General features: G+C 62.2%; 1 protein-coding gene and 1 pseudogene across 4 annotated transcripts; both read right to left on the bottom strand.

The window, feature by feature from the left end:
- Nucleotides 1-1494: 1494 nt before the first annotated feature.
- PRKCSH (PRKCSH beta subunit of glucosidase II) lies at nt 1495-27549 on the bottom strand. Of its 4 annotated transcripts, none has more exons than XM_078849481.1 (18): nt 27445-27549; nt 26639-26748; nt 25464-25580; nt 24643-24738; nt 24481-24538; nt 23543-23660; nt 22740-22869; nt 22009-22093; nt 21117-21195; nt 18986-19072; nt 18279-18437; nt 17407-17503; nt 10588-10657; nt 6217-6306; nt 4167-4241; nt 3298-3397; nt 2494-2651; nt 1495-2142 (listed from the first exon to the last, which is right to left on the bottom strand). In XM_078849481.1, exons 2-17 carry the CDS (start codon nt 26721-26723, stop codon nt 2511-2513), a joined length of 1587 nt encoding a protein of 528 aa, XP_078705607.1. In that variant the 5' UTR covers nt 26724-26748; nt 27445-27549; the 3' UTR covers nt 1495-2142; nt 2494-2510. The 4 variants fall into 4 exon arrangements, with proteins under 4 accessions (XP_078705607.1, XP_078705608.1, XP_078705606.1 ...); XM_078849482.1 differs by having other exon boundaries at nt 27430-27545; XM_078849480.1 differs by lacking the exon at nt 27445-27549 and adding an exon at nt 27374-27395.
- On the bottom strand, nt 11946-16114 carry LOC144929610 (uncharacterized; annotated as a pseudogene).
- Nucleotides 27550-27849: the final 300 nt, after the last annotated feature.

Genomic DNA, 27849 nt, shown 5'->3' with positions numbered 1-27849 from the left:
TCCCTCAGCCTCTCCTCGTAAGCCATGTGCTCCAGCCCCCTATTCATTTTTGTTGCCCTCCGCTGGACTCTCTCCAACTTTTCCGCATCCTTCTTGTCGTGTGGGGCCCAACACTGGACACAGGACTCCAGATGAGGCCTCACCAATGCCGAATAGAGGGGAACGATCACGTCCCTCGATCTGCTGGCCATGCCCCTACTTATACAGCCCCAAATGCCATTAGCCTTCTTGGCAATAAGGACACCTTGTTGACTCCTATCCAGCTTCTCGTCCACTGTAATCTCCAGATCCTTTTCTGCATAGGGCTTTTTGTTTCCTGTTGTGACCCTTTTGGGGGTTACGTTCTCCAGACACCCTTTCCACGAGGGGGGGGATGGGACACCCATTCTGAGCATGGCAGGCCCGAGCCGCTGGCGAGGAGCGCAGGAATGGGAGGTGCTCTGGGGGCATTAAGCCGTGTTGCTAAAAGACCCTGAGCCCTTCCAGAAAGCTGGTCATCAGCCAAGCACGCAGCACTGTCCAAACGCGCTCAGCCCCATTTGACAGGTGGGGAAACTGAGGCAGAGGGCGGGACCATGACTTGCCCAAGGGTTGGGCAGAGGCAGGGCTCAAAGCCAGGGCTCCAGGGGCCCAGATCGGTACTCTCGCCCCTGCCCATTAAACCCCTGACCGACCGTTTGGAAATGGAGACTTCCTCTAAAATGGGAGTGTTCCCTCGGCTAGGGTGGCCAAGCTCCCTTGGACTCCAGCAGCTGGGGCTTTCCGAGCGAGACGCCAAGGGGCACGACCCGGAAGGGCAGCAGAACAGACTCAGGGCCCAGAGCGCAGCTCTGCCCTGCCTTGCCAGGCACTGGGGTGGGACGATGCAGACTGGGCAGCTTGGCTGGGCACTGCCCGGGGCCTCCCGCTCCCCCGCCTGGGCCCCCTTCCTCCCCTATCCGCCTCCAATGGGTCGGGGGGGGGGGGATCTGGGGCAGATCAGCTGGGGCACAAAGGCCAGAGAGGCCTCCCCTCCCGCACAAGACACGAGCTTAGTGCAGAGCCCCCCTTAAAACTCAGGCAGGTGGGAGAGGAAGGAGCCTGCCCCACCCTCCCCCTTGATGGGGGGATGACCTGGGGCACTGTCTGTGCTGGGAGCTCCCCCCCACCCAGCAGGCACCTGGGGGCTCAGCTAGGAGTGGGGGCAGGGGGGGCCCTTTGTTATGGAAATGGGGTGGGGGCAGCAACAGGAGGGAGCAGAGGAAAGGCACCAAAGGCCCCCCCTTAGCTCCCTGCCAGCCCAGAGCCGGCAGCAGCGGGAGAGGTCCATGGGATGGACATGGCGGGGAGGGGCGCTCCCCCCCAGATCTGCCAGTGCCCCTCACTCCCGGCCCGCAGCCCCCTGCTAGCCCAGCCCCTGTGCTCCTGCCTGCTCCACCGGTGCCCCTCACTCCCGCCCTGCAGACCCCGGCTAGCCCAGCCCCGCTGGTGATGGGCTCAGGACAGACGCAGAGCTGGAGCGAAACTTTTCTTTATTGAGATGGAAATCCTTGACGCATGTTCTCTCCGCTCGCTCCCGTGGCGCTGGCCGGGAGCCGGGACCCCTGAGTGCCTCCCCGCCCTCGGCCTCCCGGCCTGGCTCAGTCGACAGCAGGGGCTGGGGCAAGGGGCAGCTCCTGGGTGTGAGGGGGGCACCCTCCTGGCATGGAAGTTTTTGGCCTCAGGACCCTCTGCTGATGACAGGAGCCCCCGAGTCGCTGGGCACGTGGGCGGCGCCCCCAGCAGATCCACCCAGGGCGTCGGGGGCACTGCCAGGGACCTGTGCCAGGCTGAAGGGGAATCCAGTGGAGGCAACCTGTAGCAGCAGGGCCCGGCCCTGTGCCGCGTGGGGAGCTGGCAGCTGCCCGGCGGGCACAGGGTACGACTCTCATTCTGGTGTAGAAAAGGCACCAGGGATCTTGAAGATCCAAAATTGGCTGGCAGGCCATGGGCGTCTGTCCGGACAGGCGGGTGCTGGGAGATCCCGGTGGGGGCAGCAGGGGGCACAGCTGTGGGCAGTGGTGAGGTCTGGATCAGGGCTGGGGGAGGAGAGTCACTGGACCAGCATCCTCAGCCACCCCCTGGAATGGCCTGGTTGGGAAGTGGGGCCGTGGGAGAGATTCTCTGTGAGAGAAAGAGAAAGAGAGAGCGCGAGCAGGTGCTCCGTGAGATGGGGGGCACCAGGCACTGGGAAGGGGACGCAGCCCCACTAATGCCAGCAGGAAACCCCTGGGGCCCCCGAAGAGCAGCAAGGATCAGTCACACATGGGGAAACTGAGGCATGCCAAGCCCCTCCCTGCCCTGGGGGCAGGGAAAAACCGAGGCACGCCCAGCCTGGGCTATCGAAGGACCCATGGCTGGTCCTATCCCTGCTCCGGGCTCCAGTCGCTTCCCCCCCGAACCAGGATTGGACCCCCCTCCACTCCCGGTCCCCCCAGCGCCATGAGGTAGGGGGCTGGGCAAGGAGGCACATACCTGGCTCTCCTGGCCCCTCACAGCTCGTCGTGGTCGGCGGCGCCAGGGTCGCGGGGCTCCTGGCAGGCGGCTGGCGTCACCAGCTCCATCAGGTACTCGCAGCGGCTTGGCTCCGTGGTGGACGTGACCACGGTCTCTTTGCCGCATGTCAGCTTCACCTGAGGGCCGGAGGGCGATGGTGAGCCTGGGGTGCGGGGAGAGGTTCCCAGCCATGCCCTGGGGCACCTCCGGAAAAGCCCCCATGGCGATTTCTGTTTCAGTCTGCCTGTCTGGGCCCAGAGACACCCCCCCCGCCGCCAACCCCCCAGTGCCTGCCTCCAGCCCACAGCCAGCCGGGCGTCTGAGCCAGGAATGGCTGGGGGGCGGGCGGATCTGACTGGCTGTACACAGGGGCTCCCCATGGACCTGCGGGCTCTGACACTGAAGGGGGATGCAGCACTGGGGCGTGGGGGCAGAGCTAAGGGGGACACCGCTGCCGGCGGCTGCTCCAGGGCTCCCATCCTTCGCCGGGCAAACCTGGCATCACTATTCCCAGCCTGGCGCCGTCCCTCGCCCGCCCTCGGCTGGGGGTCAGAGGGCCCTTGGCACCAGCTCCCAGGACCGAGCCCTTCCCCAGCCCGCTGCCCTGTGCTCCTCTGATGCCAGCCCAGGCCGGCTCAGGGCAGGGGAGGGGCATCTCTGTGGGCGCAGCGCCGGCTGGGCTCACGCCCCGCCATGGGAGGATGGGGTGGGGGGCAGAGGGTGGGGGCGGCAGGCCGGCTCAGGGCTGGGGTGGGGGGCACAGGGCCAGGCCGGGTCACTCACTGTCGTGGAGCGGTTGGGGCCCTGCCAGCAGCCTGTCCCGTGTTCATACTTCATGAGGCTGAACTTGTTCTCGTCCGGGCCGGCCCACGAACCCCACGTGCTGCAAGGGGGGTGTCAAAGGTCAGCACCCCACAGAAGCCACCCCTGATCCCCAATGCCGGGGGGGTGGGGGAGATAGAGGCCTTGGGAATGGATCATGGGGCCTTTCCCCTCTAGCGCCCCGCTGGCTCTGCTCCCACCTCAGGGCAGGGACAGGCTGGCTTGGGAGGGGGCAGGGGATGGGGTGGAGAATGAGGTTCTTTCCCCGCTACGGGACTCCAGCTCCAGTCGAGTCCCAGGGTGAGGACTGGCTGGCCCAGGGGGGCAGGAAATAGGATTTGGGGCCTTTCCCCACCGGGGGGCGCGGCTCCGGCGCAGGGGGGCCGCTGGCTCGGGGGGGCAGCGAACGGGGCCCGGGGCCTTTCCCCGCCGGGGGGCGCAGCTCCGGCACAGGGGGGCAGCGAACGGGACCCGGGGCCTTTCCCCGCCAGGGGGCGCGGCTCCGGCGCAGGGGGGCCGCTGGCTCGGGGGGGCAGCGAACGGGGCCCGGGGCCTTTCCCCGCCGGGGGGCGCGGCTCCGGCACAGGGGGGCTGCTGGCCCGGGGGGCAGCGAACGGGGCCCGGGGCCTTTCCCCGCCGGGGGGCGCGGCTCCGGCACAGGGGGGCTGCTGGCCCGGGGGGCAGCGAACGGGGCCCGGGGCCTTTCCCCGCCGGGGGGCGCGGCTCCGGCACAGGGGGGCAGCGAACGGGACCCGGGGCCTTTCCCCGCCGGGGGCGCGGCTCCGGCACAGGGGGGCCGCTGGCCCGGGGTGCCGCAAGCTCTGTCTTACCCCAAGTTGGTCTCGGCTCCGCCGTGTTTGGGTTTCTGGGACACTCTGTTGAAGGGGCAGAGCCGGTAAACGTACCTGCCGGGGGTGGGGGTGGGGGGGAAGAGCGTGGTGAGGGACTGACACCCCCACCCGGGGCAGAGCTGGCATCTCCCCAGCTCTGCCCGGCCCCAGCCTGCGTGACATGAGTTTGACGGGACTCGGCCCAGCTGCAGCCCCAGAAGTAGGCAGAGGCCAAGCGCCCCTCCTGGGGCTGGGGGGCCCCCCTACGCTTTCCTGCTGAGGCCCCGTTCCCCTCCCCCTTCATTCCCCAGCCACCACCCCTGCTCCTCCCTTCCTACCCCCCTCCCGCTCCATTTCCCAGCTGATCCCCCACCTCCCCACTGGTGGTGCTACCTCCTGGGCAATGATTTCAGGGGACTGGGGGGTGGGGGGGAGGAACCTGCCTTAAAGAGACAGGACAGCCATTGGGAGCTGTTCTGTGACTCTGGGGAAATTAGCCCTAAATAGCTACCAGGAAAAAACAACTCGTTAGTGAGCGCATCCATCTGGCAGCCAAGGAAATACGGGGGACGGGGACGGGGATGGGGGGGACATGAAGCACAGCAGATACCACCCCCCTCCCCAGGGCTGTGCAGAGATCTGGAGAAGCTGATCCAGGCAGGTTAATTCCCCCTGCCAACGGCGTGAGGGCCGCCTGGATCTCAGAGCACTCCACACAGCGGTAGCCCCAAGAGAGTGAAAGGGGAAATCGAGGCACGGAGCCAGCAGCTTGTCCTAGGGTCAGAGCACAAGTGAGATGAGGCACTGAGGATAGAAACCAGCCCCCCAGTTTCCCAGCTTGGCACAAACCACCAGATCCCCCCTCCCGTCACAGAGCTTGGACAGAACCCAGGAGTCCGGATTCCCAGGCAACCCTCCTCCAAGAGGGGGGTGGGGTCTAGTGGTAAGAGCAAGGGAGGTGGGTGTCAGGACGCCTGGGTTTTATCCCCAGCTCAGCCATTACCACACCATGTGAGTGTGGGCAGATGATGCCCCCTCTGGGCCTCAGTTTCCCCATCTGTACAATGGAGATACGCTCATAGGGGGGTTGGGAGGATACATCTGTGAGAGATTAGGAGGGGTGAGAGACGGCACCACTCCTGTTAGGTTCCTAACAAGGGGCTGGGTTTTCCCAGTTCAAATCCCCAGGCGAGTGCTGAGCAGTTTAGGGGCGGGAAATCTGGGAGTGGGGATGGGGGGTTGAGCCCCAGGAAAAGTCCTGGCCTAGCAGCTCAGCTCTGCCCCCCAGCTTTCTGTAAAAGAATCGCTGAGCTGGAATCAGAGCTCGGACCCTGCCTCCCCCCGGAGCTGAGCCAGGCCTCAGGGACGAAGTTTGACCTGTTTTGAGGGGGGGGAGGAAGAAGTGGGAGATTTTTCCGCTCCTCTCCGGGAGGGGCCGTGCCACGCCGAGAGCCGCTCACCCCACGTCCGACGACTGGCCCAGCCAGATGCCAAGGAGTCAGCTCCGTTCCTGCTGCCCCCCACTGGTGCCCAAATGTGGGTTGGGCACCCAGCTGAGGTGGGCTGGAACAAAACGGGAGAGGTGCCAGGCTGAGTCAGGGCGTGGGAGCTAGTGGTTAGAGCAGGAGCGTGACAGGGTCAGGACTCCTGGGTTCTATTCCTGGCTCTGCCATTGTCATACTGTGACACCGGGGCCACTCCCCTGGTCTGTGCCCCACCCCCGACCGAGAGCTGAGTGGGAGGGGAAACTGAGGCACTGAGCAGGGAAGGGACTTGCCCCACGTCATTCAGCAGGCCGGCGGTGGAGCTTGAAAGAGAACCCAGGCGTCCTGATGACACCATCCCACGGGGCGTCGCTCGAGGTTAGCGGAGCACCATGACGCTGGGTGTTGGGCGTCGCCCCCAAGGCAGAGCTGGAATCTGGCCTAAAACCTTGGGCTGGCTCGGAGATCCTGGAGGTGGGTCAGTCCCAGGGCGCCCCAGTGAAAGTCTGTGGTTCGAGGGCAGAGCCGTTCGGTAGGGGGGAATCAATCCGATCACCGGCACCTACTCATTGGTGGCGAGCTCGTAGCACTGGCTGTAGAGATACGCGAATTCCCCCTGGGGGCCAAAATCAAACGAGATCTCCTTCTCCAGACTCCTGGAAGGACAAAGTGGGGGGGGAAGGTCAGCCCCATGATTCAGCTGCTTTCAGACCCCTGGCTCTCTCAGGTACATACATGCCCCGCCCCCCCATCGCCGGAGTATCTGGGCTCCTCCCAATCCCCCTGTGAGGGATATTGTACTGCTGGGGAAACTGAGGCACAGAGCGGCTCAGTGACTGGCCCAAGTGACAGAGCAGGGACTCCACCCCCATGGCCCCTGCTTTGCTCCCTGGGCCACCTAGACTCCATGATTTCCTGCTCTCTCTGGGTCCATTGGGATGCCAGCCCTTTACTCCCAGTGGCAACTATGGGTTTACTAGATCCCTCCCCCCATTCACCCTGTGTGGCAGGGCTAGGGCAGGGACTCCCCAGCACCCTTGGCTCAGGAGTCAGCGGTCCTGCTCCTTCCAGTGGCATTAGAGGTTCACGAGGGAGGAGCTGCCGGGCTTTGTTCTTCCCTTGCTCCCACCCCCCGTGGAGCTCGCTGGCATAACAAGGGCAGCTGGAGACAGCGTCCCCTTTCCCACAGCAGACGTGGCATCTCTCCCCCCATTTTAGAATGGGGAAACTGAGGCAAAAAGAGGCAACAGTATGCGGGGGGGTGTTTGTGTGTCAGGGCCTGAGGTAGGAATAGAATCCAGCCCCCACCACGCAATCCACTTGACCCCACTCCCCTCCCCAAGCTGAGAACAGAGCTTAGGAGTCCTGGCTCCTAGCTCCCCCCTGCTCTAACCACTAGACCCCACTCCCCTCCCAGAGCTGGGGATAGAACCCAGGAGTCCTGGCTCCCAGAGTTCACTTTGTGCCAAACAGGAATTCTCAGACCTCAAGTCATCTCCCACTTGCAATGGACCATCCCTGCCATCAGCCCCCTGGCCTAGCTCATGGAGTAGGGGGTGATATGGGGGGACACGTGGTGACCCAATGCCAGGCAGTTCCTGGGCTTGACCCCAGCCAGCCCCTGGGAGGGGCAGAGATGGGGTATTGGGGTGTATGCGTGTGGGTGTATAAACTTACTGGCCTCACTTTGCTCCCGCCACACTTGCCAGCTGCCACGGTCCGGACCCCAGAGGACTCGGGCACCTGCTGTCAGCGAGGGGGCTGTCTGGGTTACCTCCCCGGTATTGGTAGCTAAGGCTACTGCCAATTACTGGCCTCTCTTGGGCAGGCTGCTGCAGTCAGCCGGAGAAGAGGGGAGGGGGCCAGATGCCTTGGCCAAGCTGCTGAGCTCTAGCTTAATTGAGTGCTGGCAGCTGAGCTTTCCGCTCTGGGAGGGGAGTTGGGACTAGTGGTTAGAACAGGGGGCTGGGAGCCAGGACTCCTGGGTTCTATCCTCAGCTGTGCTGCTAACTTGCTCCTAGACCACGTAGTAAGTCACATCCCTCTCCCGTGCCTCTGTTTCCCCACCCGTGGATGGCAGAACAGAGAACCCCTGCACTGAGGATCATCTAAAGAACACTTTGTCGGAGTGGGGGCATGAACGGCAGACGCCTGGCCAAATCCCAGCCTGACGGATCTTCCCCCACAGCTTCCTATTCGATCAGCCCTGCTCCACTTCCTGTCCCACGCTGTCCAGCCTGGCCGCTGCGCTCCACCCCAGTATTGGGGGGCGGAGTGATGCGTGGAGTTTTCGTCCCCCCTGATGGGATGGAAGGCTCCATGTTCGCCCAGGCTGCTACTGGGGCTTGACCAATCCCACCCACCCTGTTCATAGGGACACAGGCCAGAGAACTTCTATCTCGATTTCAAACCGGCCAGCGGCACCTTATGCTCCCTGTTAATTTCCAGCCCGAAGTTGTCTGGCTCCAGCTTCCAGCCACTGGATCACGCCGGACTTTCTCTGGCTCCTACCCTGTGGCTGCCCACTGCCCTTACACCTCAGCTCTCTCCAGCTCCCCGGGGCCGCTTGCTGTTTATGGAGCGAATCTGTCCCTCCCAGCTGGCTAATGGCTCAGACCGGTGTCCCCCGGGGAAGGCGTCACATGGCTGGGGGGGGGGGGGGGGGAACGCCCTTGGATTTGGAAGAGGGGCTCCACCTACAGGCCCAGTCTGGCACCTGCTGCTGTTTTAGGGGGTGTAATTGACATCGGTGGATTTTGACTGATCATAACAGGCTGCCCAGCTGGAACTCCAGGGGGGGCTGTCTACCTCACTCAGGGGGCCTGGTAGGAACAGGAGAAGGGTCTTTAGAGCCCACCCCCACCTCCCCCTGAAATGGGTTATAGCCTGTAGCTCGTTCTCACATTTAGAGAGGCGGGGAGCCAGGACTCCGGAGTTCTATCCCCAATTTCAGCAGGGAGATGTAGTGGTTAGAGCAAGAGCAGAGAGGGAGCCAGAATTTCAGGGTTCTCTCCCTGGCTCTGGAAGGAGAGTGGGGGGTGTGACGAAGTGGGACTGTTCTTAATGTTTCCTCTGAATAGTGTGGGGGTGCCTCAGTTTCCCATAAGCAGTTCTTAAGTATCTAGGGTGTGGGGTAAGAGTGTATGATCGTTGCAGAGCCCTAGAGGGCAGGTGTGTGCAGGGGTCTGGACACAGAGAATGGCCGACACCCTGTTTCCTGGCAACTGATGGCCTGGGCCCTTCCCCCCTGCAAGGTGAGAGCTAAAGGGTTGGAGAACAAAGGGATCCAGTGACCTCCTGGCCCGGGAAAGGGACAAAGCCCAGAGGAGGAGGGGCTGGAGAGAGTTTCAGTTGGGGGCTGGCTGGGGAGGAGGAGTGAAGGGCAGACGTGGTTGTCTGGCTCACTGCCCCCCAAAATGGGCCCAGCTGAGGGGTCCTGTTCTCTGCACCTGCAAGCTCTGTTTTAGACCATGTTCCTGTCATCTAATAAACCTTCTGTTTTACTGGCTGGCTGAGAGTCCCGTCTGACTGCGGAGTTGGGGGGCAGGACCCTCTAGCTTCCCCAGGACCCTGCCTGGGTGGACTCGCTGTGGGAAGCGCACGGAGGGGCAGAGGAGGCTGAATGCTCCGAGGTCAGACCCAGGAAGGTGGAAGCCAGGTGAGCTGTGTGTCCTGCAGACAGTCTGCTCCCAGAAAGGAGACTTCCCCAGAGTCCTGCCTGGCTTTGGAGGGAGCAGTTCCAGAGCATCGCCCGGGGACTCCGGGACAGGAGGGTAGTGGGTTAGAGACTGGTGAATGCAGCTCTTAGTGTGTGTCTACCCGTGGCTGGGCCCTGGCTGACTTGGGCTGCTGGGCCGTTTCATTGCTGCAGGGACTACTGGGCTCAGGCTGGAGCCCGAGCTGTGGGACCCTCCCGCCCCGCAGGGTCCTAGAGCCCAGCCCCAGCCTGAGCCCGAACATCTCCCCAGCAGCGAGTCAGCCCCGCAGCCCGCGTCAGCTGGCACGGGCCAGCCTCCAGTGCCTAGCTGCTGTGCACGCACCAGAGCCCAGTTCGGGAAGGTATCACGTTGTGAGAGATCTCCCAGCACGGGGGGGTGTTTCTCTCCGCTAAGGGTACTGCTGGGCCCGGAGTTCGGGGGGGGGGGGGGGCAGGGCGCAGCGGCCCATCATGTACGCGATCAATAGGAGACAGCTTGGGGGGGGGTTTTATAGTCAGCTTCCATCTCACTGTAATCCCCTGGGAGGTGTCAGGGCTGGGGTGGGAGGGAAGGAAAAGCTGATTTACTGCTCCAAATAAACAGCTCTGAGGGGACACGTGGTCCCCTGGGGGTGGGCGGGTGTCTCTATTAAAACCCCCTCCCCCCCCCCAGGCAGCAACACTGCAGTCATAACAGCCAGGCTGTGACGTGTGACAGCAGCAGAGATCAAGGAGCATTGTCAAGAAGGGATTTTCAAAAATCCCCAATCCTCATTAACAGCTTAATTGGTGAAAGCTAATTGGCTTTTGGCCCTAGCTGCAGTTCATCTCCAGTACAACGCTACGCACTTTTACTTTCTGGGTCTCTGCAGCCTGATGCTTCGGTTGTTTATCCCACACCTGCGCTACCCACTGGACCACAATCCTCTCCCAGAGCGGGGAACAGAACCCAGGAGTCCTGCCTGCCCAGATCTACCCGCTACCTCACACCCCGTCCTAGAGTGGGGAACAGAACCCAGGAGTCCTGCCTGCCCATCTCACGCTTTAACCATAAAGTTCCCCACCCTCTAGCATGAGAAGCTTTGTCATGTTTCTCGGCATCTGAGGCTTCTCAAGTTAATTTTGTTAGGGGCCAGCCGGGGGGGAGGAGGGGGAGAACGACGTGGAAGTGGGGCCCCAATGCCAAGCCTGAACTCCTGCCACACCCCTTTCACCGCCCCCTCTCCGGTTGCCCCCTTACCGGATGGAATCCTCCATTTCCTTCAGAGACTTTTCGGCTTCTTCAAACTGCTCCCGGGCCTTCTGGGCGGCTGGAAGAGAGGGCAGGGAGGTGAGGACGGGGGCTGGAGAAGGCCACTCTGCTTTGCCTATGGTGTCCTTGGGGCGCAGCAGCCTGGAGCACCCCCTTCAGGAAAGCGGAGAGACAGACGCTGTGGCCCATTTGATCCCTGGCTGCCATGTCGATGGCAGAGGCAAGTTTGCGTGGCCTGTTAGGAGCCGGCGTGGGACTCACCAAGCTGCTTTCACGCAGGCCCAGCAGCCGGCTACTTCCTGACCTGGCTGGATTTGAACTCGCAGCCTGAGAGCCCAGGTCCCCACGAGCCACCTACAGCCCCCTGCAACAGCCTGGGGAGCTGGAGCTCTGCGATACGTTCAGAGAGGCAGCCAGGCTCTGGGAGGGGAATGGGGGCTAGTGAGATATGAGGTGGGAGTCAGAACTCCTGGGTTCTTTCCCTGGCTCAGGAAGGGGAGGGGGGGCTAGCTGGGTGGCAATTCAGGACTCCTGGGTTCTAACTTCTTCCCCTTTGGGGGAGCAGTTGGACCATCCCTTCAGGGGATAGCTGCAGAGCCCTCACCCCCCGACTTAGCGGCCCAGATCCACTGCCGAAGAGCCCCTCCTCCAATGGGAGGAGACAATCCAGCTCAGCCTGGGGGCTGGTTCGGAAGATGGTTTAGCTGTTGCTAGCAGGTGCTCTCTGCAGCTACCAGCAGGACTTGCCAGAGGCCGCGGCCACGCGCTGCTCCTGCCTTGAAGTCAGCCCAGTTAGAGGGTGGGAAGGGGAGAGGCCGCCCCACATCGGCACCAACCCCTTAGCCCGCGGAGAGAGAGGCGTGCGGTAAACAACCTACTGCGCCTGCGGGACAGGCAAAGAGGCTCATTCTGCCGCCCATCTCCGTGTGCCCCCCCCATCCATCTGCCGTGACTCCACTCAGACCCGTTTAACAGGGAGGGGGCAGAGACAGGGTGGCCCCGGGGATCTGGAAGGGGGCCATGAAGTCCTCCCATGGCTGGTGCCAACCTGAAGCCCAGGAAGTTAACAGGGGAGCAGAAGGCAGGGCCCATAAAGGCCTGTCTGCACAGGCACAAGTGAGTCCAGCATAGCGCCCTGGTGCGGAGGCTACCGCGCTTTGAATTCACACGCCAGCTTATTCGGGATTAACGCCCCAGCAGACGAGCCTAGGCTGGCCAGTGCCCCCCCTGCAGAGGCCGAGCCCACACCGGCCTGCTGGGCTTGACAGAATGATCTGAACTAGCCAGAGCAAGCAGACAGCAGCAGCTACTAGCCGTTCTAGGAAGGCCCACAGCTTGGCCCCTGCACTGCCTTTCTCTTCACCAGTCCGCTGGGCAAAGGGGTTCGCAGAGAGAGAGAGAGGACAGGCTGGTCTCTGGGACTGGAATCTGGAGCCCATTCCTGGCTCTGCCACCGATTCACAGAGAGCCCGGGCAAGTCACTGCATTTCTCTGGGAAAGGGAGGCCAGCCCGGAAGCCAGGGTGACAATCCTGCCAATGTCCGTTCCACCATCCCCAGCATGTTCTCAGCAGATCTCAAAGCCCTTTAAAAAGCAGCATTTCCCCCCTTTTACAGATGGGGAAACTGAGGCACAGGTGGGAAAGTGACTTACCCAAGGTCACCAGGCAGGCCAGAGGCACAGCTGGGAACAGACTGTAAATCAGCCACACCTAGGGAGCTGGATGGGGCGGGAGGGAGGGGGTGTTACTTTGACTAATTACTGCTAAGTAGGTGATTTGGGAACGGTTATTTATCCTTCTTCTCCATCCCCACCATGGGTTCCCCATCAGTATTTACCCTGGCCCCTGCACACCCTCCCTGGATTGACCTCACCTAGCAATGAGGCTCATCTTCGCCGGGATACCCCGGCGAGATGGGTGAGCTGCCGTACAAGGGCTTTCCTGCAGCGCCACCAAGGCCGGTGGGACATGCAGCGCCCAGCACGACGGGGCCCGGGTCTCCTGAGGCTCCCACAATCCAGTTAAGGGCTCGTCTCCACCAGTATCCGACCATACAAACCCGCCATGGGGACGCCAAGCCCTCCAAAGGCAGGGCTGCTGCTTCACAGCGGGTTTGGGGCTCTTAACAGGGTGCCGCAGGACACGGCGGCATCGATCTTCTGATGGTTTCAGCTTAGGGTTGGCTCGAAGGTGCTTCGATCAAACACACGTTTCCAGGCTTGGTGAAGACGAACTAATGGTGCCATCCGGCCTCCCCAGCTCATGGCCTGAGCGGGACCATCCTGCCTTTGCGACCAGCAGCGAATCTGGGGCAGAGCCAGGCGCCGGAGCCCCGCTCCCAAGAGCGGCGTTGGGCCATTTCAGCTCAAAGGAGCAGCTTTGGGTATCGATCGGCTTCCCGGAGGTCGCGGGCCCAGGAGAGGCAGCTGCGCTTAGCCAGGCAGACGCTGACGAGGCTGTGTTCCCGGGGAGATGCCCGCTTCCCGGACGCAGACGCCCCTGGGACCCTTCCAGCTGTTACATTGCGGCAGTAAAGAGCCCGGGCTTCTGTCTGGTACATTTCACTGGACTCTGCCTTGAAGTGTTGACAGCTCGGGTTGGAAGCAGCGATGACATCGGCCACTCAGGCAGGGAGGCAGCTGGGGGGCTTTTACCAGAACTCCCTTTCTCTTCAGGAGCTGTAACCGGCCTGACGCCCGGGTTGGACTTGCAGTTAAGGCGCCGGACCGGGATTCCGGAGATCTGGGTTCAAATCCTAGCTTAGGCACCTGTGTAATATTAACTTCGCAGAAACAGGGCTTGCATCTCTTCATGCGTTGAATGGGGCTCCGGAGAAAGCTGGGTTCAATGGGGTGTGGCTGCAGACAGGATGCTGGGGTAGATTGGCCCCCCGGTCTGAGACAATCCCCGTAGGCCTCATTTATTGCTGCACGTAACAAATGCTTGACAGAGAGAGCCAAGAGGCAACTTGGGCTGAGCCCTGGCACTGTGGGCTGCATGGTGCCAGCAGTCAAGCCCCGCAACGAGCAGAGAAGGGGACAGCGCCGCTGTTCAGAGAGGGAGCTGGACGCAGCCCGGCGGGGAAAAGGAAACTCGAGGCCACGCTGGAACAGCAGCATGGCAGAAGGGAGGTGGAGCACCAGCCCAGAACTGGCCAGCTCCTGCCCCACAAAGGTGACCTTGGGCAAGCCAAGCCGGGGTCCCCTTGCTGCATCGTTACCCCGGGGGATCGGCCCAGACAGCCCTGCCCGGCTGTGAGCATCCCCACTGCAAAGCCCGAGCCGAGCAAGGGCGCTTGCCCGGATGCGTCCCGCGGCACTCTGTGCTGAGCCGCTCGGGGGCGCTTTCCTAATCAGCGGGGGTAAACTTGTCTGCCCTTCGGGGGAATTGTGGGAAGGGGACAGGAGGACTAGGAGCTCGTGAGCAACTCAGCCTGTGTCCTCGCTGCAAGGCGGGCGGGTTCCAGCCAGCGTGAAACCGCAACCCAGGCTCCAACAATGTCACCCCTCCCCGGGGCTAAAAGCACCAACAAACCCGAGGCAACGGGTTCGCTATGTGGGGCGGACAGACCCTCTGGGCTCGTCTCTGCGCTCCAGCGAGAGCTGCCTAGCTGCGAATCCCCCTGCAGGCTGCAGCATGACCTGCCCATGTCAGAGAAGCCAGGGCCCCGTGGCAGGACAAGCCCCAACGCCGGCCGCACCCAGCTGGCTTGAGCCCAAAGCACCCGGCTAGAGGTGCGTGTGGACAGGAGTCGGGGGAGGGGCACCCCCGAGTTACACCTCGCCCTAAGAGCGGTGAAGGCCAGTCCTCAGCCTCTCTGAGCCTCAGTTTCCCCCATCTGTCCCTGGGGATAACAGCACCGCACCGCCCCCCGGCAGGTTGGAAAATCCTGAGGTGCTCAGACACACAGATGACACACAGCTAGGGGGGTTGCCAGCATTTTGGAGGACAGAGGGAGACCTGGGCTACAGACAACAAAATGACAAACGTAAGGTGCTGCCCTCAGGGAAGAAAAGCCAAATGCACAAATACAGACTGGGGGATAACCGGCTTGGCAGCAGCCCTGCTGGGAAGCATCGGGGACTTGTGGTGCATCACGGCCTCAATGTGAGTCAGCAATGCAAATGCAATTTTAGGTTGCATTAACAGAGGCTGAGCATGCAAGTCACGGGCGGCGAGTACCGCTCTGCTCAGCACTGGCTGGGCCTCAGGAGGAGGACTGTGTCCAGCTTTGGTCGCTGATTTCTAGAAAGGATGTAGAGAAGCTGGAGGGACCCAGAGGTGAGCGACAAAGACGATCCAAGGGATGGAACGCCAGCCACGCGAGCAAAGGCTGAAGGAACTGGGTACGCTGAGTTTGGAAAAGAGGAGATTGAGGGGGACTTGACAGCGGTCTTCAAATACCTTCTCTCTTGCGACAGAGGGCAGCACAAGGGACAACAGGTTCAAACTACAGCAGAGCAGATTTAGATTAAATCTCCGGGAAAACTTCCTGACCAGGGACAACCCTCACTGGAGGGTTCTGAGAGGAGGCTGGACAGCCACCTGTCCAGGATGGTTTAGATACAACGAACCCTGCATCTTGGCAGGGAGTGAGACCGGATGACCCTTCCAACCCTGCAATTTGACGGCCAGGCAAAGGGACTGGCCCCAGCAGCCGACAGACGGTTTCCACACCACTCCTCTGTAGAGGTGCTTTTTGTTCTCTGTGCGTACAGAGTCCAGCACAATGGGGTCCTGGTCCCTGTTTGGGGCTCCTGAACGCTACCTAATAGATCAGATTCTCGCAGCCCTGCCAGCGCTGTCTCAAAGCCAAGCCACCTCCCCCCACGCTGCTCTTCGCAAAGAGTTCAGCACAAGGAGGCGATGAGTCAGCTTCCCCCCCTTTTCTCCAGCGCTGCGGAAAGCAGAACTAGCTGCCGGAACAGATGGGGAAATGGGGGCTGGCAGGGGCGCTGCCATGAAATGGGCGCTTCAAACGCCCTAGAGATGGCAGAGGATTGCCACTGTCGCAGGCTGCGGCAGGAGCAATAAGGCAGGGGGAGGGAAGCGAGATTTTGGTTTGGCGCAGGGCAGGTTTGCTTTGCTAATGTGCCCTCCATCCTGTGACAGGTGGGTGGTCCCGGACAGGGCATGTCCCCCGAGGCTAGCTCGCTGGAAGCGCTGAGCTCCGGCCATTCCCCAAGTCAGCTCCATCTCTACACCCAGAGCTCCCAGGCAGGAGGATCCCGAGATCCCAAGATGCGAGATCGGCTGGCTGGCACCTGGGTTACAGGCTGGAGAATTCCACACAGTTTCCTCAGCGTTGGGCCCGATGAAATGTGCCTCTGGGTCTTGTGGGCAGAGCATAACCCATGGTCGGGGCACAGCGGGATGGAACCCAAGGCGGTCTGGCTATACAGATACCATCAAGGGAATGGCTGGGGGTAGGGGCCTTGCTCTGCCTGTGCGGAGATGAAGGTGCACCGGCCGCGAAGCTAAGAGGTGAAGAGAATTCTGGCTAGAGGAAGGATGGCACAGTGGTTAGAGCGCTAGCCTGTCAGACCTGGGGTCCAGGCCCAGCTCCGTCACGGACTCCCTGTGCAATCGTGGGCAAGTCACTCCGTCTCTGTGCCTCGGTTTCCCCATCTAGGACATGGGGATAACAGCACTGCGCTGCCTGAGGAGAACTACACTAAAGATTGTGAGGTGCCCAGATACCATGATGACAGGGGCCAGAGAAACAGGGTATTGCTAGCAACTGCCAGGTCCTGCTCACTGTGATTCAAGCTGCTGATACTTCGCCATCCTCGAACCCCTTCCCGTCACTTGGCAGCGTTGCTATGCGCCCCTAATCAGCGGCCGAGCCACCCCTCAGAGGTGGCTGCCCAGTTCCTACACTCCTTGGAACTGAAAGGAGCTCCATGAACACCAGTCATGACCCATCGTTGTATCTTTAGCCTTCTGACTTTGGCCCAGATCCTTGAAGGTACTGAGGTGCCTAAGTCCCCTTGAAATCAAAGGGAGTTAGGCACCTACGTGGTTTTGAAGATCCGGGCCCATCTTGGGCAGGGTGACCTGCCCTGGAAAGGAACGAATGGCGAGCCCTTGAGCCCGAAGGAGTCGAGAGGAACTGGAGAGTTCTTGGATACGCTCTGACTCACTCAAAGACACAAATCGGCTCTTCCTGCCCACGCACGAGCAGCCTGGAGATGCTGCACACGACGGCACGCACTCGATCCCGCTTAGAGCTAATGGCCCTTGCTTACAGATCAGGTGGCGTATTCAACCTGTGTTAAGCCCATAAGCCTCTTGGACATGGCATTTAAAGAGACGATCCGGGGGGAATAAAAGGAGTTAGTCAGAAGTGGCAAGGAACCCGCTGCTGGAGGCTTCTGCACCCCTGGGTTGGGAGCCCAGATGCTAGTGAGGGACGCCGGCAAACACGCTTTGACTTCAGATGGTCACGGAGCGACCCTGAGCCAAGAGAAGCTGCCAGACTGGGCGCTGAGCGCCGATGGTCGCTAGGGGCTCACACGGCCACTGGCATTTGGACCAGGCTTCGGGATGCGGGGAAGGGGCGGCAGAGTCACGCGGCCAAGAGGGGCGACCCCAGTTTGAATTCGGGGCCCGGCTAAGGGATTTTGGGCCCCCTGCACTGCCCACTACATACACGGAGCTCCCCCTGGTGGTGCTGGGATGTCTGTACAGGGCCATTGGCAACCAGAAGTCGAGTTATCAGCATCATATTGGCACATTCCAGATCCTGCTGGGGGAGAATTCCCCACCCCCTGCGGGCAGTTCCTGTCTCTGATTTAAAGCCTTACTGTCAATGAGGGCCTGCGTTGCTTCATCATAAGGGGGCATCTTCTCCTCCTCGTCCTCCTCCGCTGCCTTGTCGGACGGCTGCTTGGGTGGCGGGACCTGAAGGGGAACAGGGAAGTTGGACTGGAACCCTGGCTTGTTGGGGGTGGGGTGGGGAAGAGGTTGCAGGGAGTCCCTGAACAGAAGGATGCATGGAGTCCATGCTGGGAGCATGCAACCCTCTAGCTATATGCAATTAGCCAGCAGAACTCACTGCCACATGAGGGCATGGAGCTCAGCAGGAGGGCAAGAGGGGCTGGGTGTTTAGATGGAGAATGAGATTATCCAGAGGGAGAATGACCAAGGGTTCGGGAGGGTTAGAACCATCCCTACCCCTGCCCCCTCCCCTTTGGGAAAAGTGCTGAGCTCTGATGGGGGTTCGGAGGAGCCTGTCCCTGGGGGCTGGTTATCCCACCACCACAAGGATTCTTGCTCCTTCCGCGGAGTCAGCTGGCCCTGGCTTACTGGAGATGGGATGCAGGGCTAGATGGGCCTGCCCTGGTCCAGTGATCCCAACGCTCCTGTGGGGTCACTTGCACGTCCCCTGAAGGACAGGGTAGACACTGGTGGGGAGTTGCAGGGATTTAGGAGCCTGAATCCTATCAGCTTCCTCATGCCCCTAATTCCCACAGGGGCTCGGGAGACCCCTGTAGGCTAGCAGGAAGGAGAGTCAAGCAGCTGGGATTAAATTGAGTGCTGGGGCAATCAGGAGGCGTCACTTGTGGGGAGATCGCTCCAAGGACTGGGGTCTTCAGAGAGATCCTGGGGTCTCCTATCTCTGCCCCAGCTGACCCGGATCCGCGAGGGCCAGGTCACAGCCCCTCCCCGGCGCTACCTTTGGCTCCTCTTCGTTGCTCTCATCATCGTCGCCCTCCTCCTCTTCCTCGTCATCGTAGTCATCCTCGGGAGCTGGCTGCTCCAGGGACAGGTCCGGCTGGGGCTCTGGGGCCTCTTCTCTCGGGGCCTCGGGCAGGGGAGTGGCGTCGGGCAGGCCCTGGAAGCACACGGCAGCCACAGGCCAGCGTCAGCGCAGCACCCGGCTGCCCCCCGACGCCGCCAAACAGGGTCAGCGCACCACCCTGCTGCGGGGGCATCACTTCCCCGCTCCATGCCTCAGTTTCCCCACCTGCACAATGGGGACAACGATCCTCAGCTACTTTGTGAAGCACTTTTAGCTTCACCAACGAAAAGCATGAGAGAAGAGCTACGGAAACTGAGGCACTGATGGGGGCAGTGACTCGCCACCCTGGGCGCATCCAACGATCATCCCTTCACGCTGCACACTGCCAGGAGGTTTCACACCCAGTCACTGGTGACGCTGGCAACACCACATGCCCGCGAGCTGCATGTTAGGGCTGTAAGAGCTAGGGAAACTGAGGCACACAGCCCACCCAGCTGGCCTGCGGCAGAGCCAGCAGCAGAACCCAGGTCTCAGTCCATGCTCTATTCACTAGACAATGCTGCCAGGGGCTTGCTATGTTATTCCAAACAGAGAGGGATGCAGAGGCCCCCTTGGAGGAGCGCTGGCCCCAGAGCACTGACCTCGGGCTTGTAGTTCTCCTTGATTGCAGCCCACACGGTGTCCTGGAAGCTGGCGGCGTCGGCCTGCAAGGCGTTCCCCAGAAGAGTCTGAAAGAGAAGCACTGAGGCTTCAGTACAGCAGGGCACAGCAAGGTCTCTGGGACTCACTGCCACCGGACGCAGATGAGGCCAAGAGGAGGGCAAAACTAGACTACGATACTGAGCACGTGGCGGCAGACTGGAGAGGGTGAGACTTGCCGGGATCAGTGTGGCAGGGGCTACGCAGGCCCCGACTCCCACCCAGGAGCTGATCTCTAAGTGGCAGGACTGGGAGGCAGCCGCCCCCCCAGGAGAGAGTTAACCCAGCATAGTCTCCTGCAGGGGTTCTTCCTTTGCAGCAGCTGAGCAGAGCCAGGGCTAGCAGAGAGGCAGGCTGGACTAGTGGTTAAAGCACCCAGCTGGGACTCCGGGCTCAGCCACTGTCTCCCTGGCTAACTTCTGAATCTCTCTGTGCCTCGATTTCCCCACCTCTAAAGTGGGGACAACCATCCTTCCTTTTCCCTACCCTGTTGGGCAGGGTCTGTCTCTCCCTAGGGGTCTGTGCTGTGCCCCGCTCATTGGGGTCTCTCAGATCTGTGCTGCAGTCGACTCAATGGAGGGCCCCCCAGAGCTCGGTGTAGGGAGCGGGGCAGTCTGTGCAGCGCCTGGCACGCCAGCAGCCCCCAGATCTCAGCTGTAGCCTCTAACCGCTACTGTAATGCGCCCCATAGATTGCTCCCTGGCCCGACAGTTCCTATCCTCCTGCATGAGCAGCCTTCCAAAATTGCCCTGGGGATGAGCCAATGTCGAGGGGCGAGATCCCATCCGGGGGGTGGAGAGCCTGGACTGATGCATCCCAGCAAGGTGCCATGCAGACCTTCCCCCGCGCCCGTCATCTAGAGAGGACATCGGCCACGCCAGGGAATGCCACGCCCTCCTGGCAACAAGCCCCTCCCGCGGCGGGTACGTGCTGCACCATGGTGCTGGTGATCCGGTGCCGAGCCTGCAAGATCGCCAGCATGCTGGCAGAGCCGGGGGCATGGGGCGCCGGGCCGGGCTGTGTGGGGCCAGCCCGACAAGGCTCCTGCCGAAATTTGGGCTGCGCTGGCAGCCCCCAGGAGAACGGGATTCTGGTCAGGCTACCAGCGATTTTCTGGCCTGTCTACTCGGGCAGCCAGTCCAAGCCAGGGAATGCTCCCCGGTGGTTCTGGGCCAAAGCCAGATTCCAACCGGCGACCCAGAGCACCTGGGGGGAGAGGAAGCTACTCAGTCCTCAGAGAAAACAGGGCTGATGGGGGGAATCTCCCCCCCTCCCCAAAACACCCTCAGTATTGGACACCCACAGCCTGCCTGTGAGCCACTACTGCCACCTGCTGGAGAACAGGGGGAACGGACGTTGGTGGCTGGGAGCCGTTCTGGTCCCTGGGGGGCTTTAGAATTGGGAATTGGGTTTTGGTGGGTTGGGGGCCAGGAGGGACCGAGCTGAATTTCTGCAGGTTTCATTGCGGCCACAGAAGCGAACACAGCAGCCCAAGCGCGGGAGGGTTTCCGCGAGCTGGGTGGAACTCGGCCTTTGTAACAGGATCAGACACCACCTTGGTAGGTGGGATTTAATTGCAAATGGGGTGGGGGGGCTTTGTGGGAAAGGGAAACGTAGCCCTGTTACATGACGGTAGTGGAAGCTGTTAAGCCGTGGCTGCTTCCCACCCCAGAGGTGGCTGCATTTCAGTGCGAGGTGAAACCATCCCTGGGTAGAGTTTACGAATCCGAGCATGGGATTCCATGCTGAGGGGAGTGGGGTCTAGTTGGTTAGAGCAGGGGGGCTGGGAGTCAGGACTCCTGGGTTCTATTGGCAGCTCTGGGAGGGGAGTGAGGTCAGTGGTTACAGTAGGGGGCGGGGCTGGGATTGAGGACTCCTGGGCTCTTTGCCCAGCTCTGTGAGTATGCAGCGTCATGCCACTGACTCTGCAAACTTGGTCAAGGCCCTTTCCTACCTCAGTTTCCCTGTTGGTGAATGGAGGACGCCCCCCCTTGGAGTGTTAATGTGAGACGTTCTAAGAACTGTTTGGCACATCACTGTGCTGCCGTCCTGGGAACGCCGCCCCCTGCGTACCTGGGCTTCTGTTTCTGAGAGGGTTCCATCTCCATCCACATCCAGCTCCGCGTGGGTCTGGAGCTCAGCCACCGACACCCTGCCGGCAGGAGAAGGGGGAGGGGAAAGACCAGACAGGATGCGTGAGCCGGTGCCCCCTATGCAGACGGCAGGTGTGGGGTCTGAATGCCTCCGACTGGCGAGCGGCCAAGCAGCTGGAGAGGAGCCTGCCGCACATGCCCATCTGCCAATCTCCTTTGTGACTTTGAAACAAACTGGGGGAGGGGGGGGGCAGGAGTGTCCCCCCCATCTTAGCTGGCACCTCAACGACCCGCGCAGATGGGTCACCTCTGACCTGCGCCCCTCCCCGGGTGCTCAGTGCAGCCGACTCCCCCCACCTCTCCAAGTGCTCGGAGGCTGTAATTCAGCGCTGGCCTGTCATTCCATCAGCAACGAGCTGCCTGGCTGAACTGAGCTCCCCAGGCACGGGGCGAGCTCTGCCGGGGCGATCTTTCCCTGGGGCAGGTTATCCCAGCACCACAGGGACTCTTGTGCTGGCCCAGAGGGAGACTGGCGGAGGGGAGGGGCCGGGGCAGATAGCAGCAGGGATCGAAGGCAGAGTCCGAAGGCATCTGCAGAGACAGGCAGAGGGGTCTGGTCTCAGCCTCACCCACTTCTGTGAGGGGCAAAGGCACCGGCCAGGCCAGTCCCTACTGAGGATGCTGCTGGCCCCCGACACCCCCCGGGGATCCGGGCTACACAGCACGGAGCGCACACTGCTGGGGGCTCGTCCTGGCTGGCCAGGAGTTGCACCGGGGACAAGGGGGGCTCAGCACACACAGGCAGGGGGCGCTGGGCAGACGTCCCTTTGTCTGCTGGGATCCACCCCCCCCAGCAAGCCCCAGAGACTCACAGGCCGTCCCCGTCATCGTCCAGGTCCTGGAAGGCTTCGCTGGCTCGGGCCTGCTCCTGCGCCGCCTTCTCGGCCGCCTTCTGTTCTGTGTGGGACCAGCCACAGAGCTCCGGTTAGAGCCCGGCGCCCCCTGCCCAGCCCCCCCGGCCCCAGTCACACTGGGCACCGCACTGACGTCAGGGAGCTGCGGCCCTGAGAGATCCAGTGACTTGCCCAAGTCGCTGTCGGAGCGGAGATTGGAAGCCGGATCCTCCAAGCCCCAGCCCAGAGCTCAGCCGCGTGGCCCCAGCTGGGAAGAGCCCGGAGCCGGGGTTTGCTAACAGCCAGCGAGCCCAGCCCAGAAGGCTGGAGTCCCTGCGAGAGGGACAAAGTGACGGCTCTGAATGAGCCGGAGCCTGCAAAGCCCCCCAGCGGCTTCCGAATCCCCCCACCCCATCTCCCCACCAGACCCTGCTCCTCTCCTGGAGGAAGGCACAGACCCGGGGGCCTGGTGCCCTGTTCCCTGATCTATCCAGTCTGCTGCACTCCCCTGGGAAAGGGGAGCCCGACTCCCGCCCTGGTGCTCTGCCCACTGGGCCACGCTGCCTCTTTCACAGCAATGCTCCCAGCCCCACAGAGCCAGCCGGGCACCCTCCCCCTGCCCCAGAGCCCCACGGAGCAGGCACTGCCCTCCCCCTGCCCCAGAGTCCTCCCCCTGCCCCAGAGCCCCACGGAGCAGGCACTGCCCTCACCCTCCCACTTCTTTTGGTGAATCTCCTTGGCTTCCTTTTCTGGCTTCTCTGCTGCCTCCTTCCCCGATCTCAGCGTCTCCACTTGCTCTTCCAGAGACTTCTTCCCCTCCTGTAGCTCAGCCAGTGTCCTCTGCGCAGGGGGCAGGTGGGGGTGGGGGGTGTTAGGGAGCAGGTTGGCCCCTCCTACTCAGGGTCAGGGAGCAGGCTGGCCCCGCCCCCCCTGCGGCTCAGTGTGGGTGGGGGGGTGGGGGGGTCGGAGAGCAGGCTGGGCCTGCCACACTCAGCAGTCACCAAGCAGCGGTCCCTGCCCAGCTAGGGGGGGTCAGGCCCTCAGGCCCAGCTCCCCACTCCCCCCCGGATTTACCCTCGCCACCCGTTGCAGGGATCATCTCTGATCCACACGCAGGGGACTGAGGCACGGGGGTGGGGGGGATGCAGCGACTTGCCCAAGGTTGCCCAGCAGCTGAGCAAGGAACTGAACCCAGAACTCCTGAGCCCCCGTCCATCCCCTTCCCGGATCGAAACCTCCCGCAGCTGGGAGCAGAACCAGCCAGCCTCCTCTCCCCTGGGCTCTGCTGCAGAGCCAGACTAGGAACCCAGTCCGTGGTGGGTTCACAGATTACACTGGCATGGGGCTGCCCTCACACCCTGTCTGCGGCGTCAACGGACCCAAGCAAGCGGCATCGATGCGCACCCGATGCTGCTCTGAGCTCCCTCCTCAGCAGCTGGGCCCCCGGCATGCTCCATGCCCACGGCCTGGCTGGGCTCACCAGACCCGGCCCCCAGCTCCCCGGTCCCCTCACCTGTTTGTCTTCCCTGCCCTTGCTCGCTTCTTCAATCAGCACCTGCTTGAGCTGGAAGCCTTCCCTGGCCACTTCTGCCATCTGCACCATTGCCTCCCGCTCCTTCCGGCCCATCTCTCTGCACGGGGTGGAGGGGAGGAGAGAGGCCCCAGATCAGCCAGTGGCACCACTGAGCCTGGGACCACTGGATCTAAGGGCAGGAGCTCTCCTGCCAGAGGGAGACACCCCGGGGCTGTTAGACTCACACCTGTACGGGTGCGGCTCCTAGAGAGGGGCACCACGTGATCACGGGCTGTGTTAGCAGGTGCAGTGGAGGTGGGACGCTTCAGGCGGCAGCTGGCTACTGGGCTGGTGCAGGGACGGGCCAGCCGAGCAGGGACGAGCCTTCCCTGGTCAATTTTACTGCCAGCGATAGGCGCTGAAGTTTAAGCTTCCCCCAGGAGCTGATGGGGTAAACAGCCAAGTTCCCTGCTCCCGCTCCCCCACCCCGCAGCACGAAGCAGCTCAGCCCTGGGTTGGAGGTGTCACCCCGGGTGGGCCACCCACTCCCGGGCCCCACTGACCCGTGGCTGCTTTGCTGAGATGGGGGGGCGCCAGCTCGGACAGCGATTTCCATGAGGCGACATCCACGTGCTGGGTACTGGACTGAACCCCCCTGGACAAGGTGCTAAACACAGGGGAGCAACTCAACGGGAAGCAGAGTCCTCGAGGGGAAAGGCCCCATGTCCCGCCCCGTCCCTGAGCCAGCCACTTCCCCACCCTGGGGCCAGGTCAGAGCCGGTACCCTCTACAGGGGAAAGGCCCGCATGTCCCATTCCCCGCCTCCTGCCCTGGGGCCAGATTGGAGCTGGTGCCCCCTAGAGGGAAGGGCCCCATGTCCCCCGAGCCATCCAGTCCCCCTAGACGAGTCTGATCCCCATCCCGGGGGCTGCTCTTACTTGCAGGTGTTCTCGCACACAAAGCCGCTGTTGTACTCATCCGTGGCATCGCAGCAATCTGAAAGCGAGACAACACCGGCTGTCAGGGCCCCACCCTGTGCCCCGAGGCACTCCCAGGCAGAGCAACCCCCCTGGTCCCCGAGCAGGGGCGGCCCAGCTTACCGCAGACGCCGTCGTTGACGCGGGAGGAGGGGATGTACTGTGGCCGGTAGCCAGCGTTGGTGCAGTGAAACCGGCCGTTAGGGCAAGCAGAGGTCCCTGAAAGACACACACGAGCCCTGTTGGTTGGCAGAGCACAGACCTGCAGCGGGCAGCTGCCAAGTCTCCTTGCCCTCAGGGCTGGGCTTCACAGCAGACGTAGCCCAAGTCCCGTCTACACCTCCCGCCACCATGGCTAGCGCTCCAGTTGCAGGGGGCTGACAGGCCTCCAACGCCTTCCCACCCCCCCGGGCAGATTCTCCTCCAATTCCCCGGGAAAGCACCCACCGTGTGGCTCAGCCATGGGGTGCGCTTAGTGCGGCCCCCGAGAGCTGAGGCAGCGAGAACACAGCAACGCGAGGCTTATTTCCGAGCGCCTGAACGCCAGAAGGGATCACCTGGCCTGTCCTCCTGGCCAGAGACGGTCCCCCAGGACGGGCCGTGATTTCAGTCCCACCCACATATTTCAGAACTCTGGAAGCTAAGCTGTGCCAAGGGCAGAGACCAGGAGGGACCAAGGTGCCACCGACGACCCCAGGGAATTGACTAGATGAGACGTGCTGAGCCACACTTGAGCTTGAGGGGAGCGAAGGACAATCCCTCAGTCCCCTCACCTCCTCCCTGCTTTGTGCCTCCCATTATGCCCTGCCCAGCTGCCTCATGTCCTCCCCCGCCACTCTCCACATGTGCCTCCTGCTCTTTCAGGCAGGACCTGCATTGGCGGGCACAGCCCCATGCCAACGCTGCTGCCTTATCGGCAGGGGGCTCTCCGGCCCGTCACACACCTGGCTCGTCCGAGCCGTCCTGACAGTCGCAGTAATCATCATTGACCCAGTCGAAGGCGATGGTCGAGGACCCGTCCAGGCAGGTGAACAGCTTCGATTCCTCGTAGAAGTGATGGTCTGGGAGGGAGAGAACCGGAGACGTGACAGGGAAGGGGGGATCTGTGGAGATTCATCCCCCAACCCCTCCCTCTCGGCACCTGTGCTCCCTCCAGACCTCACCCAATAGGCCTGGAGGAGCAACGACCACTAGGCCAGCTTTCCAGCCACACTGCCCAGGTGGCAACCAAGCAGGGCTCTTCGAGGCTCGGCACTTGGCTCAGGGTTGCTTCTTGGCTCCAGGCCCAGGGCTCCAAGTACTAGGACAAGCTACCACCCATCAGACCTGCCATCACTGACCCCGCAATCAAGAGAGGAGGAGTGGCTCATTAAGAAAGCCTCGATTTTAACGAACAGGTTGCAGAGCTTTTACTCTGCCACCCTCGCTTGCCAAATAGGAGGCAACTGCCGTACCCCAGGCGGCTGTACCCCAGGCCTCACAGGTGGAGCTGTGGGCTAGTAGCTAGAGCAGGGGGACTGGGAGTCAGGACCCCAGGTTCTCTTCTGAGCAGGGCTTTGGAGCAGAGCCTGGAGCTGGAGTGCGGAGCAGCTCCGGAGCAGTGGAGCTGCAGGTTTTTGCCTGGAGCTGGAGCAGAGCCGGAGCACATCTCCAAAGCCCTGCTTCTGGGATCTGGGAAGGGAGTGGTTAGAGCAAGGGGGCTGGGAGTCAGGACTCCTGGATTCTATTTCCAGCTCTGGAAGGGGCCTGGGGTCTAGTAATTAAAGCAGGGGGTGATAATTCAGGACTCGTGGATTCTAGTCCTGGCTCTGACCCTGATTTCCCAGAATGACCTTGGGGGTAAGCACACTCCTGCTCTGTGCCTCAGTTTCCCCATCTAGTTAAATATACTGCCCTACCTTGGAGGGGGATTATGGAATGGCCATGAAACTCTGAGAGCCTCTAGCCAATGGTGGAGGTGCATGGGGGGATGCAGCACTCTGCCCACATAAAGGGGAACTAACTCTGCAGCGAGATGACAACGGGGCATTTCCTCTAGCTAGCCATGCCCCCAAGCACTCTTTAAAGGGCCAGGGACCCAGTTCAGTCTGGGACCATGTGACAGCTCCTGGTAACTTACTGGTCAAAGAGACACCCCGGGGTCGCTTCACCTCCACGGCAGAGGCCAGGGCGCTCAGTAGGGGCAGCAGCAGGGGCAGCAGCATGATCCACAGGCAGAGGCAGCAGATCCTGGTGGGGAGGGAAGAAAAGGGAGCCAGTGAAGCGAGTTGTTTCCTCTGCACCATTCCCGGGGGGCAGGGGGGGGGCCTCAAATCCTATACAGGCCCCTGTAGGAACCTGCCCCTGGCCAGCCCAATGCTCCTCAGCTCCTTCCCCACTGAGGGGCCCAGTCCGCTATGGAGCCAGCCCCACACCCGCTGAGGCCCCATAGACCCCGCGCCTGTCTCTCACCCAGGGAGGCCTCTACAGAACTGAGCTCACGCCCCCATCAGGGCCCCTATAGATCCCGCCCCTCACTGCGGCCCCAGAGATACAGCCCAGCCCCATCCATCCCCCAGAGACCCCTATAGACATAGCTCCCCTCCCCCGCTGAGTCCCCTATAGACCCATCTCCCCCCTCCCATGGAGACCCCTATAGAACGGAACTCACCCCCCCCACCGGGCCCCTATAGACATAGCTCCCCTCCCCCGCTGAGGCCCCTATAGATCCAGCTCCAACCTCTCTCCCATGGAGACCCCTATAGAACGGAACTCACCCCCACCGGGCCCCTATAGACATAGCCCCCCCCGCTAAGGCCCCTATAGATCCAGCTCTCCCCCCCTCCCATGGAGGCCCCTATAGAACGGAACTCACCCCTCCGCCCCTATAGACATAGGCCAGCCCCTCCCCCCGCTGAGGCCCCTACAGACCCAGCCCCCCGGTACCCGAGGAAGGGGCGGAATCCCCGCGGAGAAGGGTCCAGGGTCCACGCCAGAGAAACCGGAAGTCAGCGGCTGCTCACATCCGCTTGGTCGCCCACAAAAGGCTGGAGGCGGGAGAGACAAAGGAAACGTCGTGTTCAGGCCGCCATTTTGAGAGTGGCATTGGTCGCCCCCGGCCCAATGGCGGGCCGCCATCTTGGATGTGGCGGAAGTACCTGACCCTCCCCCACCTTCTAACCACGATGTTACAGGTGCGTCTCCCTTTGGCGGCCACCTTGAATGTGGCGGAAGTCTCCCGGCCAACAATAGCAAGGCGGGCCGGGGGAGAGGAAGCGGGAGGGGGAGAAGAGGATGTCTCCCAGTCTCCCCCTCCTCCACTGGACGGCGGCGGAGTGGGGCAGCGCGGTT

The sequence above is a fragment of the Lepidochelys kempii genome, chromosome 20 (genome assembly GCF_965140285.1).
Source record: "Lepidochelys kempii isolate rLepKem1 chromosome 20, rLepKem1.hap1, whole genome shotgun sequence".
Lineage (NCBI taxonomy): Eukaryota > Metazoa > Chordata > Testudines > Cheloniidae > Lepidochelys > Lepidochelys kempii.
Note: the sequence above shows the minus strand (reverse complement) of the source record. Positions and strands in the feature narration are given on the sequence as shown.